Source organism: Melanostigma gelatinosum (genome assembly GCF_949748355.1).
Source record: "Melanostigma gelatinosum genome assembly, chromosome: 12".
Classification (NCBI taxonomy): domain Eukaryota; kingdom Metazoa; phylum Chordata; class Actinopteri; order Perciformes; family Zoarcidae; genus Melanostigma; species Melanostigma gelatinosum.
Genome location: NC_136645.1, coordinates 20,236,769 through 20,260,818, shown reverse-complemented (window position 1 = coordinate 20,260,818; position 24,050 = coordinate 20,236,769). Strand labels below are relative to the sequence as shown.

Below are 24,050 nucleotides of genomic sequence, written 5' to 3'. Positions count from 1 at the left end.
GAAATGTTCCCATTAGGTTCTATTTTTAGTCATTGCCTTCATTAATTCCCATTAACAATGACAGTCTGGAGCCTATCCCAGCACACATTATGTGGAAATCACTGAGACACCACGGACAGCGTGATGACCAGTACGTCACATTGGCCTATCTATTTTAATAAATGTCCCATACTGCCTTTTTTCAGAAGAAAGCTGACAGTTAACTTATTCTAACTCTTTCTGCTGAGACAGATTAATAGTCAACAAAATACTCACAACTAGTGTAACATTGTAGAGTTTAAGAAACAAATTGAATTAAATAAAGAAGTTGCTTGCAGTTAAATGACTAATGATCATGTAAGTTGCTGTACAGGCTTCAAACATGATTATGTTGATATATTTTCCTTTTGTTAAGTGTTTTGTTAACTTACTCTTGTTGAGCAGAATTGTTTTATTTTAGGAGAGGCAGGAATGTGCTAGTAATGTTATATCAATTTAATCAGTGACTTAATTAAATATTTGTTGTTATTTATATATACTGTATAAATACTAAAACATAAATCATAGCTTAGTTTGTGTCACAGTACAGCATGTCTTAAAGTCATAACAAAAAAGTTATGATATAGTATGTCTTAAAAAATATTCATAGTATGTTTTAAAAAGTCATTAAGAAGTCGTAATATAGTATATCTTTAAAAAGTCATAAAAAATCCATCGTAAAAGAGACATTGGAAAGAGTGTCAAAAAGTCACTATGCATAAAAAAGTAATAAAAAGCCATAATATAATACAGTATGTCTTAAAAAAAGCCCTAGTATAGTATTTCTAAAAACAGTTATAAAAAAGTCCTAGTAAAGTGTGTCTTAAAAAAGTTATAGTATAATGTGTCAAAAAAGACATAAAGAAGTCATAGTATAGTATTTTCAAAAAAGTTATTAAAAAGCCATTGTATAGTAAGGCCAAAGAATTACTTGTAAAGTATGTTGAAAAAAAGACTGAAGTCATAGTGTAATATTTAAAAAGTCATAATAATGTGTCAAAAAAGTGATATTATTATGTCATTATTTTAGGCGAACCCAGCAATCGGTGACTGTTGTGTCCAACTTCTTTACAGGGTTATCAGTGATGAAAGGAGTTGTTGTCGTTAGCCATTAACTGAAGCCTACTGAGGGCCGTATCACTTAAATTCAATTTCCATTGAGTTTTTCTTTTGTATTTATGGTGATATGACGATACAAATTCATGTGACGTCACAGTAGCGCGCATACTCTGACAGCCCAGTGTATCCTGAAACAAGAGCTGGAGATGGAGACCAAAATGGAGCTTAAATCAGTTTACAATCTTTAAAAGTGGTAACATTATCTATTACAGTGAAGCTTGGAGTGATATGATTCATGTGATAGCATAAGTTGCATTTGGAATATTTTGAATAAATGCAAAAAAAAAGAAGAAAAATCTGTAAAGAGACGCTCACTATCTATTTCTTAGAGACATGAGGTGAGTAGACAAATTGCACATTTTTAATGTTTATTATTAATTGGAATCAAATAATAACAACATGATAACACTCATTAGTTTACATAATCATACGTCTTCCACAAAGATTGCCATTACAGTGAATCCAAAAGTGAGCTGTAGTCATGACACGGGACATGGTCACAATCTACATTAAGTCCATTATGTCCTTACACTGGAGAAGCACTCACTTGTTGATATCTTTCATGTACAAAAAAACAGAAACAAGAACAAAGAAAACTGTTCACTTATCATGTCTGTGTTACTTTTCTTTGGCAAGAACAGCTTGAAAACATCTATTGGGAGAAACACTAAATGGGTCTCTGACATTTTGAGGAGAACAATGCTCCAAAGTAGAAACTTTACATTTTTCAGAACAAGTTCAGCCTTTTGCTTTTGTCCACTCAATCCCAGCTGTCTACAGCAGGTGATGGTAAAGACGTCCCCTTTAATTCCTGGGCTGGAACAAGATCTTCACAGTCGCACATTAATAATCCGAGGCTATTGTAGAAGCGGCACAGGCACTTAAAAGACATTGACACTGGCGTACAATCTGGTACAATAGTCATGCAGTGATACAACTTGGCCACCATGACCCGTGAGGTAATAATTAACATACTGAAGAGCTGAATGAAGCGTGGTCTACATTGATCCTGCCGCTTCTGCAGCAAAAAGACCCCCAGTTTTAAACATTGAATACCCGTGCAACAGAAATAAAAGGGAACCAACTTTAGCATCAGATTGTATATGTACAGTCTTATAGAAATATACACATCTACCAATTAGTCATCTTTTCTACAGTGTCGGTTTGTCTTTAGCTATCAAGCTTGTCCACAGCTTTTGCGGGTGAGGGCAAAGCCATCCAGTTTGCATAAACACTATCATTGGCATATCTTGTAAAGACTGGATTAGTGGCATCATGTCTGTTGAGCGGTACCGGGCTCTTCTCAGGCCAGTTGGGGTATGACATGCCTAAAAACGAGAACATATCATTTTTCTGCACTCAGTGAAAGATTAACAGCGTGCAGACAGTAAGGCTCTCAAATCAAACTCTTTCGTGACGGTCTCTGACACAAGTCCTGATTTGACTCTCAGAGGTGTACAGCTATGGCTTTGTATATGTTACATGAAGTGAAATATCGTATCATTGACTATTTATTGAGTTTTAGTGATGTATCGAGGCTCTGTTTATGCCCCTATTTTGACCTGTGACTCCCTTGATGTTACTGTTCAGAAGTGCAGATGGACCACAAGTAGCGAGTCCAATGTGTTCTTTACTTTGAATCAATGTCACCAGAGAGTTGCGTTCAAGAGCCCTACTGTTTCTCTGTTCAGCATTGTGAAATCAGTACATATCAATAGCTAATATACATTGGAAAGTCAGAAAATTTAAGACAATCTGAAATGAAAAAAACACAGTGAGTGATTGATTCAGCAAGGACCTGTTTCAAATGTTACACACTGTTTCTCCCAATGTACACGAATAATGGAATGATGACGATGGAAATGTGATGGAGTGAAAACGTGAACTATCTACAAATAAAATGCAGATGAAGCACGAGTATGAGCAGCGCCGTATAAATTAGAATGGAGGGTATACTCAATATTTACAAATGTAGCACTTTTGGTCAGCATTCATGTACATTAGAAGCAGGTCCAAGTAAAACAGAAAAGTCAAGACACAAGATCTTTTTTTTCCACTGAGCCTCTCATTTACGATGAAATGGGAGATGTGTCAGCATTAATCAGCACAAGGCATGCCCGAGATCACAGTCACGCACACTTGACTACGGAAAAAGCCAATCACAACTTGCCAAAAAAGAGAGCTTGTGTTGTGTGTCCTGTTTCTAAAATCTAGTAAATGCATGGGAGATTCTACCATAGAGCTTGTTTTCAATCCATGTGGAGGGGAGGGTTCGAGGGAGAGGGGCGTTATTACAGTCCACTAGTGGTGTGTCCTCTTCAGAGAGGGCGTCGTCGTACAGCAGGGCGTCGGCTGGCGTGGACGCTGCCAGGTCCAGGTAATCCTGACAAGAGCAGATGAAGGTGGGATTAGGCTGATTAGTGAGGGCCAAGGCTGAGTGTGCTCATGCTATAGGTCACACAGTGCGGTGACGTCTACTCACAAAGGTCCTGCGGAAATTTGTGTAAGCGCTCTCTCGTTGTGACATCAACAGGGAAGAACTAGCCTGCTGTATTCTGGGACGCCTGCATTCCCTTGTCCTTAAATCTTCTATATTTAGCCTCACTTCAACAGCGGGGGCCTGACTGGTGGGCTCTGCGATTACGCTGCCCAAGGCCACATTTTAGCAAATCCATAAGGAGCGGAAAGCATAAAAGGTCTGACAGCCCGATCCCAATGATGCATCACCGAAGTGTTGCATCACAATTGCGCCAGTATTGCCTGGAAAGAGGCTGATTAATAGCTCCCCCCCCCCCCCACCATCACTGCTTTCCTGTGGAAGAATATGAATAACTTATATGAATGCACTGTGAAGCTTCACCATACCCGACTTTTCACCATCATCTTCTCCAGTTCTTTGCTGATGTCTGAGAATGTCTGCCTCTTCTCTGCCTCCTGTTTCCAGCATCGAAGCATGAGATTATACCTGCAGAGGAAAAGGTTTTACAGCGGGTGAGAATCAGCATCATTTAATCCTCCCAACAGTCATTCTCCGCGACTGTCTTATTAATGTGGTGGAGGGGAGTTATTGCACTCAGAAGAGATGAGGAGATGCTGCAGAGTGACAGAGTGGAGCTCACATTTCCTCCGAGCAGTTCTCTGGTCTCTCCATCCTGTAACCAGTCTTGAGCAGGTTAAAGAGGCGTTCAGGAGCGATACCTGGGTATGGATTTCCTCCCAGTGTCACTATCTCCCATAACAGCACACCAAAGGACCAGCTGGAAGAGAGCACATGGGGATCATAAGAATATTTCAATAAATAGAGAATGGAATAAAAAATGGCTTTAAGGAATAATTCAACATTTTGGGAAATACACATATTCACTTTCTAACTCTTGGCCAGAAAGTGAAAAAGTGTTTTTCCCAACATGACAAACTGTTTCTTTAAATGTCTTTTGTACTCACACGTCACTTTGTGTTGTGTAAATGTGATCAAACAAGGACTCTATTGCCATCCATTTAACGGGTATGCGACCCTGGAAATAAGCGAGAGAGTTTTGTTTACGTTTTTGAAGTTTGTTGTAAATAAACCGAAATTGGTACTTTTCTGTCTCTGGTCTTTACCTTGCTCCTCTTAACATACGAGTCCTCTTCATACACGTCTCTGGAGAGGCCAAAGTCGGAGATCTTCATCTTCCGCCCTTCAGCTACGAGAACATTTCGTGCTGCAAGGTCCCTGTGAACAAGCTGTCGGACCAAAATCAATTAAAGCCATGTGACATTGCAAATGCTCACGGGTCACACACTGGAAGTGGCTTCAACACTTCCACTGAAATTTAAACTTATTTCACCAAAAACACCTCAACGAACATCTCGACTACAGTATGTCCATCTTTTACTCCTAAACTGACATTTCAAGTGTTTTCATCTTCTAGTGTTCATATCACAATTCATCATGTGACAACTGCTTTCATCTCTTGTTCTTTAACTGATACTTTTCAATGCTTGAACTTCAACTGAATCAGCAGTTTTTGTAGTTCTTGAAGGGATTTCAATCTCACTCAGTGATTACACTGAAATTGACACTTCAACTTCATTCAGCCTTTGCACTTAAACTAAAACTTGGAACCTCTTTCAGAACTTCCATGTTAACTTGTATTTCAAACTTGTGTTTCAGTATTTCAAGTACTTCAAATGTTTCAACTGCAAAATGTCTGCAGGGAGCACATGTTTTTTTGAAAATGTAATTTTGTCAAATACCTTCATTTCCGCCAGGTATTGCATGCCTCTGGAGATCTGCCATGCGAAGGAGATCAGGTCCCCCATGGTGAGCGCCCTGTCGTCTGGGTTCTCCAGGTAACTGGAGTTTCGGTTGCTGTCCCTGCTCATGTAGCTCGGGCCAACTTTCCGACTCTCGCGCAGGAAGTTGCGGAGCGACCCGTATTTGGCATATTCCACGATGAGATGCAATGGACCTATTCAGAGAAATGCAGCACTTCAGAGTCCATGTGGAACACACATGTCCTGAAAGGGGATAGCATGGAGCACTTGATGTCTTACCATCCTGGCTGCACGCTCCGTACATCTTTATGACGTGCGGATGGTTGACTTGCTTCAGTAAAGTGAATTCTGACAGCAGGTCACGCAGCTCGCTGTGAGAGGCGTTATCTGTCATGGAGGAAAAGAAGGGATTGTAATGATGAAACCATTCACTTCTCATATTACTTCCCCAACGTGTCTGGCCTCTGGCTGGCTTGTCTTACCTTTAAGCATTTTCACAGCCACGGTGGTGTAACCAGCTTTTCCTTTCAGCCTGAATGCTGTTGCCTTGACAACTTTCCCAAACTCTCCTTCTCCCAAAGTCTTGCCAAGTACAAGGTTTTTACGAGGAAACTCCCACTTAGGATCCTCCTGTTAGAAAAAAACATAGGAAAATTGTTGACTTCTCAACCAGTTCAATATACTTTGCTTAAGAGAAGTCGGTATCAGGCCGAAAGAAGCAGCTTACGGGTATTTTAAAGGTGTCTGTCTCGATGGAGTCCTGCGAGCCCCGGCGAATGTTGTTAGCAGGGAAGCTGATGGGGTAACCCTGAGCTGGCCGGCGGAAAGTCATCTCAGCAGAGGCGATCGGGGGCTTAGGCGAGTTCTTGTGGTACCGGTGGATGAAGTACGAAGACAGGAGGATGGAGACGATGAAGGAGAGGAGCAGAGCCGTGGCGATGATGGTCTTACACATGTCGTCACATATCGCATCTGGAGGATTTCAAGAGAGTAGCAATCTATTTCTGGTTCATTCTTGAGAGGACATGAATAAGGACCCTCTCAGAGACTGTATTTCACTTTAATATTGACAGTTTTGTGTGATTTATGACGACTCACCGTCGACAACTTCCTTCTCACAAAAGCATCTCTCAGAGAGGCAGTAGCAGGTTCCATATCCAGCCTGGATCCCGTTCCTCAGGCCTCGCTCATGACCTCCGGTAACAGTTTCCTCTTCAGAGAACATAAATAAGAACGTGATACAAAATGTCCTCTACATGTTTACATTTGTGCAGAAATCCATCAGTACAGGCATGTGTTTCTTACTTGTACAGTCTTGTGGACATATTGACGCGTCTTTGCTTTCAACTGGATCACAAAAGCTATCTGGACATGTCCGCAGGTCAGGGGAGCAGGTTGAGTAGTTTTCAGAAATTCCTGGAACGTTGACACAAAGGAGAGAAAAACTTAAGTGGGAAAACATTACCAGATGACAAACAAATGTCAGAAGTATGATCAGCTTGTCTTGCTGTTGGCCTAAATTTAAGTCCTCAATAGCTATCATATGGTGCTGTTCGAGCTTGTAATTATCAAAATGAAGATCACATTTTTCCTGACTCTTGTTGCTTCCTGGAAAGGACGCACATGCTGCTTCTGATCCTTAGACCACCACATTTGGTTCTAGTTAAATGACTCCAAGGCCTCATAATTAAAATGGACATGAGCCAATGACGTTTATGTGTCCATGAAATAAAATGTACCTTTCTCAGTGCCTTGCCTCCACTGGCATCTCCCTGTTGTCGCCCCCAGGCCTCGGACAGACTCACAGTCTCCTCGCTGTCTGTTTTCTGCGCAGGTCGGGAACTGCTGGCTCTCCTGACTGGCCTTGTTTGCTGTGTGCAGAAAAGAGCCAAAAACACACATCTTCAAAAGACAGCTCAGATTTCATTACGATGTGAAGACTAAACCCTGTCTTTTTTAAAACCCTCATGAAATATGAAGTGGACCTCGACTGTTACTGCCTCACCATCACCATCCAATATGACGTGTATCTGCGTGCTGGCCTCAAGCTGCGTGTGCTCCTCCTGAGCAACAACGAGGTACTGCAGGTCCTGGCACTCGGGCCTGCGCAGCGCCTCAGAGTCGTTCACATAGAGCAGGCCCCACATCTCGTCCGGGGCCTGGGTGATGCCGATGGCTGCATAGCAGGACTTTGTGACGTCTGCAGACACGTTCTTATCTGGCACCACCAGCCGGTACGTCACCCTGAAGCCATCAAACTGTTGGCAGTTTTCCACACAGACTCTGCCGACCTGAGAGGAGATGGGACCAGAGATTTAAAAGACGGTATGTCATTTAAGTGGAAGGTTGGCATAATACAAACAGCTTTATGGACAACTGTATTACAGAGATACTGATTTCTATTGTACTTACTGAGCCAGCAGGTGGCAGTCTCATTAAGTCTAGGAGCGCACTAACACTAGCATTTCTAAATAGTGAGTAGAAATAACATCAGAGTTAAATCCTATTGGGGAATAAAATCATTGCAGCATCAAAACTTTGAAGCACGTTGCACTTCTGACCACTTCAGTGACATCAAGGCAGATGCTATTTTACAGAAAGTTTTCATGCTCTGCTGATGTTTTGCACATCTTTTTTTAATCTTTCATTGAGGCTTTGAGGCCTGAGCTCCTCGGCAGGACATCTTTAGCATCTTCAAACATGTCGATGTGATGCGAACAGGTGTGGCTCATCCAGCAGAGAGCTTTTGATGTGAGTTACTAAAAACTTGAAAACATGTCTACCTACACGTTAAGACAGCAGCAGACCAAACAGAGAGTTATAGATTGGTATGATAGTACAGATAAGAACCTGAGCGTAGAAAGAAGCTCGCCGCGTCAATGTGAACATATGTGTGATGTTGGCGAAGCGGATGTGGACGGGTAAGATGGTGACGTTGAAGTGCAGCGACACCGTTCCCTCCAGACCGGGGTAGGTGGTGTCATTGACCAGGTAGTCAAGCTGGAGGGTGCGATTCTCAGTCACGTACAGGTCCCTCTTCAGGACAAGCTCTGAAAGCAAGGGCCAAACATGCAGTTTTACAGTTTTCATAAAAAAAGATGATTTGTATTCGCCCCAGGATTACTCACGGTAGTCGTGGACGGTCTCTCGAATTCCTCCAAGAGCAGCTTTCTTTTCACTGAAGGTGCCTTTTATGCCAAACGTTTCCTTTATCCACGGGTCATTATTGAGCAAGGTCCCCACATACTTATTGTGAGTCTGGTCGATGGGGTAGATGGGGGTTAAATCCCGGTCAAAGACAAACAAAGCCCCAAAGGAGCCGCCCTGAAGAAAAATGAATACATAAATGTAAAGAAGATAAAAATCAGCCCACATTGCGTTGTGTCGATAAAACAACAAAGATCAGATCCGTGTCATATTGGTCTCCTCACCTTTGTCCGATTGAAGCCGATGATAACATCGGCTGTGTCTGTTCCATTCACGTACGGCGCATTGTCGTCCTCGTCGTTGACAAAAACATCCAGTGAAGTTTCCACCTTGGTGATGAACGCTTCTGTCCGGACTGTGCAAACCAGCAGGACTCGGTAGTATTCGGCCTCCTCGCGGTCCAACGGAGCCGTCACCACCAGCTCCGTGGTGTTCTCATCAACAGCGAACGGGGCTGGAGTATCTGCAGACGAGGGGAACAACCAACGTCAGGTGTGTATGTGTGTACGGCCACCGTCTGAATGCAAGATACCGAGTCAGAGCTGGGGTGTGATTTGTTGGGCTACTAACAGTTGCCACGGTGCCTACCAGTGACGAAATAAAGGCATTTAGTCAAAATGCTAACTAGTTTAACAGTAGCACAAGTTGATAAGAGTCATACGGTCAGAAAATGATCAGCGTTGTGTTATACAGCAATAGTTACCTTAGGTTTACTAACCGGCAAAACACCTGAGTGTATTCAATTGAACAATGGTGTGTTTTGTTGCTTTTTAATTAAACTGTTCATTTGTAAGAGGAAGAACATGCCATTTCCTCCTTAACACGTTACAAAGGCTCTCTTTAAAGTGTCCGACCTGATTCCACGTTGTAAGTGATGGTGTAGTTGGGGCAGACGTTGAGTCTGGTGAGACGCCTGAGTTGCCGTAGGGCCCCGGGGAACCTGTTCTCCATGATGTGGGGGTTGGAGGTGTCTCTGTGAGGGAAGCACAGCTCCTTCATATCTGTCTGAGCGCACTTAGGCATCGTGGCATTGACAAAGTCCAGGGTGACCCGAGGGGAGTTTCTATTGCACTGGGACTTCCTGGTGAAGTTCGGTATCACATGCAGGAACAACTTCTTCACGGACCATGAGCGTTGATCTGACGGGACAAAATGAAGCGCCGTTTTAATCTCAGGCAGTGCTCTTTTTGATGACTAAGCTCTTTTTTTTTTTGCCTGTATGCAATTACATTATCATCCTGAGGGCAGAGACCTGCACATGGAGCCAAAGCATTATGCAAAAGGCATAAACGTCAAGACACTAATTCACTCGCAATGTGCGGCACTGAAAGGAGACTACCGGTACACATTGCCGTCAAAATGCTCGCATCCAACTCACTGAGCAAGGCGAAGTCGCTCTCCTCCAGGGTTTTGTTCAGGGACAGTATTCCGGTGTCGATGTCCAGATTGAACCAGGAGCTGTCGCCTGAGCGTCTGGGGTAGCTCGTCAAGCACAGGTGGAAATGCGGCCGCTCAGAGGCGCTGTCCAGCATGGCGTGGACCTGGAGGATCGGCGTCCCTGCCAGCTGGCCAACATACACCGTCTCAATGTACTCATTCTGAGGGAGGTACAGCCCGGTCGCTCCTGCAGAAAGAAGAAAGAAGCAGATGTTAAAAAGCAGGCATGCCAAGTGAATCACAGGGGGGTTTAAGTTATATTGCCTCTAAGGGAAACATTGTGATCACTGAAAATAAGGTCTGACAATAATGCTGGGTATTATTAGCAGTTATCAGACATCTCTTTCTGGATATTGAACTGTGGGAACAATACCCACGGACAATGCTGTCTGGCCACTGAATGGAAATGAACACATGCATGGAATATGACAGATTCAGTTTCTTTTTTTTTTCCTCCACTGATACGTCCGTCATCTCCCCCGTCAGCGGATATTGAAAGGAGGGCTCAAATGACACTTATGCAGCTCTTTTAATGAATTTCTCATACGGTCAATAACATGTGGTTTCCGATTCTCCTTCTGTTCACCTTGAGAAGTTTAATTACAAGGGATAACACGATATGGAGGAGAGATGAATCATTACCTGCCAGAGGGGGGAGGGGGATGTGTGCATGTGTTGAGGAAATCCATAAAGAGCTACAGCAGGCTGTGTTTTACAGGAAAATGGAGATGCAAGTGTTCCTCCTGTAATTATACCCCTGTTATGTTCCTCTTTGACGACGGCAGGCGACCATTTAGGGAACGCACTAATGTCATTAGCAGACAGCAAAACTAGATTTTCTATTTCTGTTGGTGCAGTTGAGGCCTCGGCTCTGGTTTCAGACATTGATTTAATTTGGCGGGGGGGTTGGATGACATGAGGCCGAGCTGATGGATAAAACGTGGCCGTCCTTCCTGAAGGATGGAGATACACTCAGGGAGGCTGCAGCCCTTTTTATTAAAAGATGGTCCTGAGACAAAAACAAACAGCAGGCCACTTGTTTGTTAATCTTTCTAGGATGGTGGGTGTCAGTTTCATGACTCAGATTTGAGGGATGGTTTTTATTTTTGCTAAATTCACCACAACCACTCAGGTTGAAAAATGTCTTGAGGCTTGATCTGGTTTATATTGTTTTTTGTGAGGTATTTAGACCCAACAGACGCCACCTCAAATGGTTTCCTTGTAGATGTGTTCAATGCCCTGTCTTGGTCATTCTGGTTGACACCCCAACGTAATCAAATATCTTTAATAATATACTCAAAAAGACATACAGGCAAAAGCTGGGAAAGGCTGAAAGTAATGTGAAGATGATGATACAATAAATGAATGTAAGAATTCTCATATACATTCTTTCATAAAAGGCAGCCACTGTAATAGGTCATTCGTCAATTGTATGTCTCTTTAACTGAAAGTCTTCACTGTTGGACAAATCTGAGAATTACAAAAAGGGAAAATACTTGCAGCAATGGATGTGATATCTACCCGCAGCGAAAATGAGGTTAATCAAATTGGCTATGTTTGTTTCCTGAGTTGCATAACAGAGGAAATCATCCAAAGTGAATTTAGGATGCTATCAAGCTGGAGATTTCAAACCAGACCAAAGGAAGACCTTAAGTTTCCTCCTAAGTGAAACAACATTGATCCAAATGCACCACAGATTGTTTGATACCTCTGAGTCTGATGAAAAGCCAATTCTTTTATCGAAACATTGTACTTTTTCGCGTGTTATAAAATAGTGCAGTGTTGCAAGACCTTGGGAGGCAGAATCACAATGGTTCAACATGGTTTGCATGGCCTTACTATCGTAGTACAACATGGTGCAGCACCTGTTACATACTGTGAACCAACTTTAAATGTAACTCTAAGCGACACTTATATATATATATATATTGCAAGGAGCAAAATAACTGAATATGATGTTTCTTTGTGAGAAAATATTGGAAGTTAATTGCAAAACATCATGCAATCTCAGCGTAGGTCTCCATCTGTATACTCAAAATGGCCATAAGAGGGAGCCATTATCTTACTGACAAAGGCCCAATAGGAGTGGAGAACTGCAGCTTAACCATCATCATAATACATTATTAGACTGATGCTTGTATTAATTTGATGAAATGCTGAAGATCTTGGATTAAATTGTGTTTTCATGAAGCTAGAAATATCCTCCTTTCAACAGCCCTGTGTTATATTAATAAAGAAATTAATTGAATCCACAGACATCTAACACACCATCATGAATCAAACGGCGCGGATGACAGCGGCTCAACAAATAAAACTATAGGGTCCGACATGTGAACCAGTGGGAGCCGAATGTATTTATGAACGCCGGCCTTGGCTGGAAGCCACGGTGGCTGGACGACACAATTTGTTTATATCATTCAAAATTAAATTTCTTTCCAGGACTGAAGCCAACAGAAAGCAAGCAGTTTATATCAAAACTAATTAATTTAATCAGAATCAGAATCAGAATCAGAAACCGTTTATTGCCATTGTATGTTGAACATGCAAGGAATTTGACATGACGGGAGGTGCGTAACATTTAACAACAATCAACAACGATCAACAATGCAAAGTAGAAACAAATTCAATTTACAGAAAATATACTGCTTAATATAACTGCTTGAATGGATCAAGCAGGCCTCTCTTAGCAAATGGCATCGTTGGTCTGTGTAGCCATGACACAGACTTGGATTTTCCAAAAGTATGACTCATTAGCTTCCCTAAATGATGCGCAGGAATAACGGAAATACAGATCGTAATGACATTTCACCTCCGATGACCACGCACGAAAATCATTTTGAAAAATAAAAGATGCAGCACAGGTTTAATCTCAACTCTGTGTCTTAGGAACACAGGATTTTCACATATACGTGGACAATGAGCTGTATTTGGAACAGCTTTGACCTCCCATAACTCAAAGTGTGTAAACATTACCACCATAAGCAGACCTTTTACAGCCTTCACACACCAATAAAACGGACGCTTAGCTGCCATATACTGTGTCATTTCTTCAAAAGCCAGAGTAAGTCATTTTGCAAACAAAGCCAGTGTTTGAACAGGAGGACTCAATCCGTGTTTACAAGAGATATCATGTACAGCTGAGTGGATATACGGAAACCGAAATCGTACGTCGCTTGTTTGGTGAAAAAAACAACAACAACGGAAAAAAAACCCTTTCACTCTTCTATACACGTATCTGACACAGTTTGATTTAACTACCCTGGGGTATTCCAATAAGACATTGAGTCTAATGGAGCAGTTGGTTGGGTTAGGGTTAGGGTTAGTTGAAGTCCACTGACCCATGTCTATGACCAGCACAGCATTTCCTACAATTTGACCTAAAATGGTTGATAAAGACTGCAAATTATGGGCATGCGGGCAAGTTGTTTTGAAAAATTACACAATATTTTTCAAGCTCCACTCCACAGACTTTAGAATGCAGAGTTGCCTTGGTGACATCCCATGTGACTTTGATGTTCTAGAACTTAAATCTGGTTTCCATGACATCATGTGACTTTGATGTTCTAGAACTTAAATCTGGCTTCCATGACATGTGAAAATGATGTCATCGAATGTTCTAGAACTTTCAAAGAGACTATGTCAACTGCTATTTCTCTTGTTACTTAGTAGACATCACATTCCCACAGCAAGACAAGCTCTTCTGAACCTACTTCAACTTGGATACTACTTGGAAACACTTGATCGGAAAAATGGCTCAAAACAAAATGAACAACGACTTCCAGCTAAAGAAGCATGACATACTCTCCAACAAGTCTGTACAATACCGTGTTTTAGACTTCATTGGAGAAGGAAGTTTTGGCAAAGTTGCCAAATGTATCAATTTAGATACATCCGAGGTTGTCGCCATCAAGATCAACAAAGAGTTGATCGATCACGTCGAAGAAGTGAGAATGCTGAAACAACTCAAGACCCTTGACCCAGAGGAAAACAACTTGGTAAGATTCGAAGACAGTTTCGTCTTCAAAGGCATGTCTTGCATCGCTTTCCAGATGCTGGACAGGAGCCTTTTGGATTTGCTGAATGAGAGACGGGGACCACTGAGCCTGAATGAAATCCGCCCCATTGCACGTCAGCTACTTGTAGCATTTAAAGCCCTGAAGGGTATCGGCATCATTCACACAGACCTGAAACCTGACAATGTCATGCTCGTCAACCACCAGGATGAGCCCTTCAAGGTCAAATTAATTGACTTTGGTTTGGCTATTCCAGCCTCAGAAGCAAGAGACGGAATGATGATGCAACCTTATGCATACAGAGCTCCAGAGGTGGCCTTGGGCCTCCCCATATCTGAAGCCATTGACATGTGGGCACTGGGCTGTCTCCTGACAGAACTGTTTTTTTGCCAGGGCCTCTTCACTGACGAATCACCATACAACGTCATGAAAACGGTTTGCCATCTACTCGGCCAGCCAGAAGATCACCTGCTGAATGCTGGAACGTACACCACCCAGTATTTCAAGAGGGATGGCTGCTCTCCCAATTCAAGATGGCGACTGAAGACAGCAAAAGAGTACATGGAGGCATCCGGTATGCAGACCATTTCAGAGTGGGATTTCGACACTGTCGGAACTTTGGATGAAGTAGTGGTTAACAACTCAAATGCAAATACTTGTGTTGAACAGGAAGACACAATGGCATTTTTAGATCTCCTAAAACGGTTGCTCGATCCAAATGCTGCAACACGAATCACCCCCGATCAAGCCCTGGACCATTCTTTTGTTACAATGGCTCACTTGGTAGATCACATCGAGACCTATTCCTATCCAAATGTTGCCTATGACTTGATGACTGTCTCGCCCCCATTTGATTCAGATGAATCAACTGACTCAAGATATGGATTCTCAGACACAGACAGCTCCAGCTATGAGAGCACAGACTCCATAGCATACAATGCTTATCCTCCAACTCCACAAGAACGAATTCCGAAACAAAAGAATGACATACTCTGGAACAATCCTGTACACTACAGAGAATTGGACTTCATTGGAGAAGGAGGCTTTGGAAAAGTAGCCAAGTGGAACAATTGACACACATCCGAGGTTGTGCGTTGAGGTTTACTGCACGGGTACTTCTACTTTATCTTGCTGATTATAACATACTCGAGTAAGGTTTTGAATGCAGGACTTTTACTCGTCGTGGATTGTTTCTCAGTATGGTATAAGTACTTTTACTGCAGTGACTGCAGTGAAGGATCTGAATATGTTTTCATCCACTAATTACTTGTAAGTGAGTTTGGTGAACAGTTAATATACAAACAGTGGTTCTTAGCACTGAATATATGTGAATATACACATATTCTGTACACTGTACACTGTTTGTATATTAACAACAAGCAAACAGTTGATGTTATTGTTATTATTAGGACATCTGATAACTTCTACTGTGATAGTAGAAGTTATCAGATGTCCTAATAATCTACTAAAAAAACAAACAAATCTGAACACACATACATATACACACATACATACACACATCTGATAACTTCTACTGTGATAGTAGAAGTTATCAGATGTCCTAATAATCTACTAAAAAAACAAACAAATCTGAACACACATACATATACACACATACATACACACATCTGATAACTTCTACTGTGATAGTAGAAGTTATCAGATGTCCTAATAATCTACTAAAAAAACAAACAAATCTGAACACACATACACACATACATATACACACATACATACACACACACACACACACATACACACACATACACGTTGTACACATGACATCATTACACTTCTGTCCATCCTGGGAGAGGGATCCCTCCTCGGTTGCTTTCCCACAGGTTTCTTCCTCTTTTCTCCCCGTTAAAGGGGCTTTTGGGGGAGTTTTTCCTGTTTCGATGAGAGGGTTCTGGGACAGAGGCTGTCGTATGTGTACAGATTGTAAAACCCTCTGAGGCTAATTAAAATTTAAAAGAAAAAAAAAGAAAAAAAATAAAATAAAAAAAAAGAAAAAAGAAAAATCTCCTCCGCGAATCGCCACCTTATCGTGGTGGAGGAGTTTGAGTGGCTCAGTGATCCTGGGAGCTATGTTGTCCGGGGCATTAGCCCCTGGTAGGGTCTACCAAGGCAAACAGGTTTCAGGGGAGAGCCCAGACTAAGAGCGATTCAAAACGACCCCACATATGGCTTTGACGATGGCAGTTTTCCTTGAGTTAATTATGGCCTGTGTCAGTTCCGTTTCATATTTAAACCGCGGAAGGACAAAAAGGACACAAGCTCATCACAAAATCTGAAGCCATGTGCTCAGTCAGCCACGGACCACGGCGTGTGTCTGGGACTGGTCCGAGCTGATAGGGCGGGACGCCCTCTCCGTTGTCCCAGACAAAGACAGGAACTCAATTAGCTCAATGCGTGCTTGGGCTGATAGATTTACCAGCTATGAGCTCATGAGCAGCTAGACAAACCCACAGGCTGCCTCTACCTCTGCGAATGTCCCTCAAGTCTCAATGAAATAAAATGTGGATCTCCCACCCAGACGTCCTCACTGAGCATCCTTGTCAACAGCAGGGGGAGTGTATGATTCATTCCCCCACTAATCTTGCTCGTAGACTGGAGCCCCCCGCGGTGAGAGATCAGCCCGATGCCCTTTCCTCTCCCAAGGCCGACGTGCGCTGCATCTGTCCCCGGTAACGACCCACTGAAAAGGCCCTGTATCGGGCAACAGACCAATCAATAACCTTACTAATCAACAGGGATGCTGATTGTTTTTTTACTGATGAGACAGACGAGGGGGGGGGGGGGACAGCTGATAGCTGCATGTGTGCAATCATCTCTGTTGTAATATGGACCCTTTTGTTCAGCTGCATGGCCACAGAAGTATTACAGCTACTGTTCATTTCACAGCCACAATTTAGGCCTTCAATATCCACATTTTCAAATAATCCATTAACTATTACAAAGTAGCAAATACAATAAATATCATAATCACTCTGAAACCTATCACGATTACTCCGCTTCCAAAGATGTAACAGTTATGGGAATGGTTCTTGTCAAGTATTCAATTAAGAAAAAATCTGCACATTGAGCTGTAAGTCCACTTATAAAAGCTTTTATTGATCATGATGTTTGGAAATCTCTCCCTCTTGGTTTCCTGTGCCAGCGTGCACGTCAACTTTTCATCAGAGTAATACGATATCTGATCTCAGTTGGGAGGAGGTAGTCAGGCTGCAGGTAGATTACTCAGGTTACCATGATGCATACCGTAACATAATAATCAATTACACCGTAATGTAATCCAATTAGCCCTCAGAGAATACAAGAGCTAGGATCCAATGAACCATGTTCATCAGTCATCAAGAAATCTAATAGAACATCTCCTCAGGGGTTCGCTGCATGAACAAATTCAGTTTAAGAATTCCTGTGGGAGTGACAGTGGCATCAAATATTGACCACGTGGTACATCATAGAGCTCCCGACTGAGTTTGACGCAGTGGTCATTAGACTGCTTTGATCTCTATCCTCATCACAGCGGTGGTAACAAGCCATCAGATTCACTGACATGTACACAGAAGTGGACAAAGACATTAGCTGGCTGTGGCAAAATACAGTTATGTCATCATTAAACATTTACCACTTTGAGATATCAGGCAGCACCGAAACCAAAAAAAGAGCCCTGTGGAGATGACTAGTACTTTTAGCTTCTGACTGCTGCTCCATAGTGTGTCACCACATCGGGTTTCATAGTGAATCTGATGGATTACAGTATGGAAACAAAGGGAGGGCCGTGGCTTTACGGCAGAGAACGGAGGGCGCTGATCTTCCAGCACAAATGGAAGTAAAGCTCTCAGAGTTTCTGGCAACTGGCAGGTGGTGGAAAAATAATTTCCAAACATGTTTACCCACTTCAGTGAAGTGAGGGAGCAAACAAATGGACGAAGGGTGATGCCAGGGTGGGGCCGGTGGAGGGGGAACGCAGCGACATTCTCATTTTGACAAAAAGCAATGGGGTTTAAATGAGGTCTGAATTATAAAAAAAGAAATCAGTTCCAACGATTGTCCCGTTAATTACAGTGAATTTATAAATGAGATGTTCATGTTTCAAGCCGGTACACTGAGCACCTTTAAAACGTTGATCACCCACTTCCACTTCTGCAGTGACACACGAGCATGTGGAATCAAATGTGCCAAGCTCGCTCTTTTGTTTTGTTCATTGTTGTAAACGACGGGTCAAACACAGCGCGCACCGCTAGGCGACTGGAAAATAACTTGTCAAGGCCCATGTGAAACGAGAGGACTGAATGCCCAGAGGGCAGAATTTCAATCAATGTCCCCTTGTCCTTTCACCACAGCAAATTAGATTCTGCCCATGCATGAGAGGGAAGTGTGACCCTGAACTGACTAGAGGATCAGGCACAGAGCTTTGACAGGTAGGAGCGGCATCCATGCAACAGCAGCAGAAGCAACAGTCCAGAGTTAGGGGGCTAAGACTCTCAGCAATGGAAGTAATAACGCAGTGGTCGGTGTCCCTCCATCAGACAAGATCCTCAAAACAAACACTTCAGTTTGATCAAAAACTTATGAATGGGATGATGCATTTGTGCCAATATTTTGTTGATTAAAAATTGCATGCTCTGGCAAAAGGAGGAGCTATACCTCAAAGACAAAGCGTCAAACTTTGAAAGAGTGAAACTGCTGCATCACTGCTCTGATCATTTGTAGTTTATTAGCCTTTCAGGGACGGGGAGGGACAGGGAGGGGTGAGACAGATGGAGGGAAGCTGAGGCCAGTTATTGTTATATTCCACAATTGTTTTTTATAAAAATCAATAAACTAAAAACACCAAAAAATATAGTCCCTGTGCCTATGTCATCGACAAGTAATGAACTTATTGAGTTTTCAGAGATACACAAAGAGAAGCAACGCTGTTTACGTAATTAAATATAAAAGATAAACTCTGCAGCAAAGAAACTTGTCAGCTGATGTTTTCCAATTATCCTAAAAGAGACGTAGTGACAGCAAGACTAGAGAATTGACAAGATTTATCATGCCTCCATAGGCAGCGCAAGACAGAAGCTTTACTAAATCATGCAACGTAATAAGGAGCTAAATCAAATAGCAGCATGTATCAAATGAGATTTATTGGTCTGGTCCTCCTCAAAAGGGAAAGATGCTGATGAAAATGATCATTCTAAGGCAAGGAGGAGGAGGAGGCATCATGGCTTCCTGTTGGATGGTGGGGTCATCACTGGGGATTACCACTTGGTTAAGGTTTCAAAGGTCAGAGGACAAAGCAGGGTCAAAGCTACAGCAGCAAGGTCACGGTGGAAGACAAACGGATCGATGCTTTTATGTGAAAACATCTGTGGCTCTTCTTGTGGAAGTGATGGATTACACAGAAGTGTCTGTTAAAAGGATTTGGTGCATTTCAGTCAAGGCTCATGCCAGGTTGAGTCACATACGGTATTATTGAGTTTCAATTCGGAACGTTTCATTAACCTTTGAAAAGCAAAGCAGCCCATAAGCCCCCAGCGTTCCTTTAAACTAGTCTAAGTCATGAGATCTCATTAGCACACACTAAAGCCCATTATGCTTCCTCCTGATATCAGAGGTTCAAAATCTTAACAAAGCCATGACTGACCAGAGGATTTCAGTAACTTGGATGACGTCTCTACTCGTAAGTGCTTGGCGACGCAGCCAAATGTAAAAATGCTGATTACTCTTATAGTGAGCGCTGATTGCCAATTTCCTCAGTTTGAATACCTCAGCAAGAAACACTAAACTAATGAGTTACCTGGAACCGTGATGATGGGAATTACCAAACCCGAAAACTATCTTCCGTTTTCTACAATCTAACCCTTCCTACGATTCTATCAAATATTTAATGACTTGCATACTGATATAATCTCGCATAAGAGGCTATGCGATACAAAAAGTGCATCACAACATGATTAGATTACTGAGAAGATGAGGACCCACACATTTATGAAACTCATTTGGAGATCGAATAACTTAATAAAGAAGTGTACAGAAGGAAAAGGCCATATTCTTAATGACGTCAACAGTCAGAACAGCCTCCAAAAAGTGAAATAAAATAAGAAAATCAGCTTCAACATATACAGAGAAATCAAGCTGATGTGTCATTTTGAGGGTAGTTAACGTCCGACGTGCAAACTGAACACTGTGTGCACTTGTATAACAGGCGATATTTTCCTAAAGAAAACAAACAAGCCAGTGTTTGCCTAGAGATGGGAGCAGCTGCTGCACACCTGCCTGCAGCTCGCCTCCTCTCCTCTGTACAAGTGGAGGTCTTTTGTTGCAGCGAACAGGCAGGTGAGGCGCTTACGTAAGGTGTAGGTTTCAGCACCTGTTTAATCACGTCCTTGACATATGAAATCCAACTGGACCAACTGTGCTCGTCTGTAAATACCGGGAGGAGCGCCGGCCTCGGCGACAATACGCGCAGAACAAAGCAGAGCCGAGATGTAAATGTATGCGGGAGCATCATGTCTACTGTGAGTGTGATGTGAGAGTACATCTCTCAGGCCCCGTGCAACGAGATCCACACTGTCTGTCATAGGGAAAGATAAGCAGAGCGCATTACATACAACTGTGGCACCTTAAAAATAGCATTAATCATTTTAACAACACTGCAGGAAAGTGCTCCCTTGGGCGATTACGTCGTCTTGTAGTTTATTGGTAGTGTAAGTCCAGTTTTGCAGACATGAAACAGCTCCGACCCATCCACATGGAAATGAACACCCTCTTCACATCTCAATGCCACTAAAAGACTGTGATGAGCATCCCAGTTTTACACTTTACATCCTGTATGAAAGCGCTGATAGTAACCTCAGTTGAGACAAAGTCCAAAAACAAATTCAGGGATTCCACACAATGGCCTATATTTGTCCAAGCATCACATTTGACATACTTGCCACACACACATGAGATTTGCACACTCCTGAGCTATGAGAGACACTTTATATATAGACAGCATGGGAGGGAACTGTTGGTACAGTTGGGCTGTGGGATTGTGAATGGGATTATAATATTATGATGTACGGTCGTATTCATTTGACTCCAGGTTTCAGAGTGCCATACTACGCATAACAGACGGCGCACAATGCAAGTATCACTTTCTGCAGCAAGAAACGATGCCAACTTTGTGTTCGTGCCATTTCAGACTCTTCTGGGAAAAGCCTTAAAACTCACTCCGCTTCCAAAATGTTGCAATTTAGCAAAGCTATTGAGCTTCACACATGAGCAGACAATTCCATGTGTAGCCTATTTGTCAGCTGCCATCTAGACTTCAGGTCCACTGGCTCAGTTTGTTGCAGCTCAGAAATCTTTCCTCTCTGTATTTCTCTTAATTTGTTGCACCGTATAGGACTGTCAGTTTTGCACAGAATCATACATTTTGTGAAATTAGAATGCATCCCAAACTATTATATATATCTTATTTCATACCACAAGTAATTGCCTTTCTGCCTGACAGGAGATTAAGAGGATGCTTGAAACAAAAACTGATGCTGTCAGATTAACTGATAATATCTCAAACGGGATTTAGGATTATAAAACACAATTTCTAATTTTCTCCTCTTTAACATTCAGTTTTATTTTATTTACAAAAATAATTATTATTGTTGTTATGTTTCCCTATCTTTTGCAAGTAACTAATTGGAAACGGTCTTTAGTGCAACATATATTTATAATTGTTTCCAATTTCACCTTGTGGCCCCTCATGTGCACGAGTCTACCAATACATGTAAAGATGACGCTTACCTCCCAGCAGCAGCAGCAGCACAACGATGTTTCCCCGAGAGAAACCACAACTTGACCCCATATTCGCGAACCATAAGTGAAAGTTTCTGAATGGAAATGAGATTCAAAAAAGTTCCTTAGAGCGACGAATACTAAAAAACAAAAAATCCCAAAAAGAATCGAGCCGTTCAAAGCAATGAAGGCGCTGTATAAACCAGTGTGTCCTGTGCGCGCGGCTCCGGCAGGGGATGAAATGCTCAGTGTGCCATAGACGCGCTGCTGTGTGCGGCTCCAGTGGCTGCTGCGGGGCTAACTGGCTGGCTGGACAGGGGGAGGAGGCTCACTGCTTCACTACCCACTGCCCCGCTGCTTCCGCAGCAGCAGGCAGCACAGCATCTACAGGAAATGTAAGAGCATAATTTAACAGGTCAGTCACCTCATTAACACTCCGCGGGGGGGATTATTAACAATTATCATTAAATGGTGCATGTTAAAGGTACAGGCACTGTTTTATTAAAAAGGCCTTTTTAATAAAACAGTGCCTGTACCTTTAACATGCACCATTTAAGTGATTAAAATGAGCTCACCTGATACCCGGGTATCAGGTGAGCTCATTTTAATCACTGCTTCATCATAACAGATCTGTAATCATTTATGGATGAAGTGAATCATTACTTCACATCTAGCAGCACCAACGATAGTTCTTCATGGATTCTTCAGTGGATCCAAATATTTTAAAAGGTCGATTTGAGAACAAGGTTTCAGTCAGCGGCCCAGCATCTGATCAACTCCTGCCAACGGGGATGTATCAGGCTGAATGATGAACCATTTCACTGCTGAGCTGCAGCCCTAAAACACCATAGGAATTAGTTATACTTCCCTAATAACTAGCAAACATGTGCAGTCTGTCTGCTCATAAATCACCGAACACTGTAAGACCATGCTGTGTGACTCTGGCCAAACTCCTCTGAGGACGGGACCTCCCCTCCCCCTCCCTCAGGTCCGTGGCTAAAGGCCGTGGTTCAAGTGATGGGATCTCTCTGTGACTGGATGGTGTGTGGAGTGATGCATTGCTGCAGCCTCGGGGCAGGACACCAGTCACTCACACAGCAATCGCTCTCCGACCAATGTCTGGAGCTCACTGGGCTGCAGAGGGGACAGCAGGGCTTCTCAGGAGCTCCAGCCAGGAGAAAACACTGCCGTTATATATTTGCACCTGCTGTCTTTGGTCCAATTTGTCTCATTTGTATCAACTAGGCTATATTAAAAAAGGAAACACTAGAAGAAGCCACAGACTGTATATAAAGAGGAAGAATCCTATGTGAGTAAGTAAAAGAACTAGCTGTAGTCAGTTCATATTTATGTGTATTATATCATTCATTTGAATTATACACGGACTTGGGACCTGCTGAAAATACAAGTTGAAAGCTGAATAATATCCAGATTATATTGCTATTAAATTCAGTTGTATTGTTACACAGCCACACACCAATGATTCACCTTTCAGCTTCCATCTAAAACCCAATATATGAATATAAAATAAAGGTGCTGCTTAAAAATGTCCAATAAATGTGTCACTTTCTTTCAGATATAATATTGATGTCAATACATTAGCAGATTCCGTACCCACGTGTTCACCGTCGATGTTGCTGGCTGTAGGGAGTGTGGGGATCATTATGCGATACAGGACGAGCCGAGCGGTCTGAACGAGAACATTGTATCTGGGATAAAGTTTCCATGTGACGGGCTATAGGTATCCTGAGACATACGCTCGCTGAGAATCAATAGAGACACGGAAATGCTGTGGTGTAGTCATGGAACCACGACAACGCTTTCTTATGGGCTCATTCTGACGACGTTCCTGTCGCAGAAATTCAATCTGAAACATCAGCGGAATATTCATCATCTCCGCCGTCTAGACATTCTAATTCTGATCAGTATTAACAACTTCTCGTGATGTTTCTGAGTTTTGAGCTGCTGCAGTTCCTGTAAGTCGCTCATATCGAGTCAGCTAAATGCTTATACCTTAAATTAAAAAGCTTTATCACTGCATATAAACACACAAAAGACATCTTTAGACCTCTGTGGTGAGTCTGTATTGATTTCATTTTCATCTCAAGAAGATGCAGCTATGCGTTTCCATCGCTCGCTGCGGCAATTATGAACTTGAGTGTTGTTCAAGAAGGCAGGATGCACCTACAGGGATTCAAACAACAACTTCTGCTCGTTAGACACTTA

The 24,050-nt window shown here is 42.5% G+C and overlaps 1 protein-coding gene across 1 annotated transcript; it reads right to left on the bottom strand.

Annotated features, from left to right (window-relative positions):
* Window positions 1-1,577: 1,577 nt before the first annotated feature.
* ret (ret proto-oncogene receptor tyrosine kinase) lies at window positions 1,578-21,997 on the bottom strand. Its single transcript, XM_079280395.1, has 20 exons — window positions 21,834-21,997; window positions 9,983-10,228; window positions 9,459-9,743; window positions 8,829-9,067; window positions 8,526-8,721; window positions 8,248-8,447; window positions 7,403-7,688; window positions 7,137-7,268; window positions 6,703-6,813; window positions 6,496-6,609; window positions 6,125-6,369; window positions 5,880-6,027; window positions 5,677-5,784; window positions 5,377-5,591; window positions 4,741-4,863; window positions 4,582-4,652; window positions 4,257-4,394; window positions 4,003-4,102; window positions 3,373-3,520; window positions 1,578-2,465 (listed from the first exon to the last, which is right to left on the bottom strand). Exons 1-20 carry the CDS (start codon window positions 21,892-21,894, stop codon window positions 2,308-2,310), a joined length of 3,324 nt encoding a protein of 1,107 aa, XP_079136521.1. The 5' UTR covers window positions 21,895-21,997; the 3' UTR covers window positions 1,578-2,307.
* Between the last annotated feature and the right edge of the window lie 2,053 nt (window positions 21,998-24,050).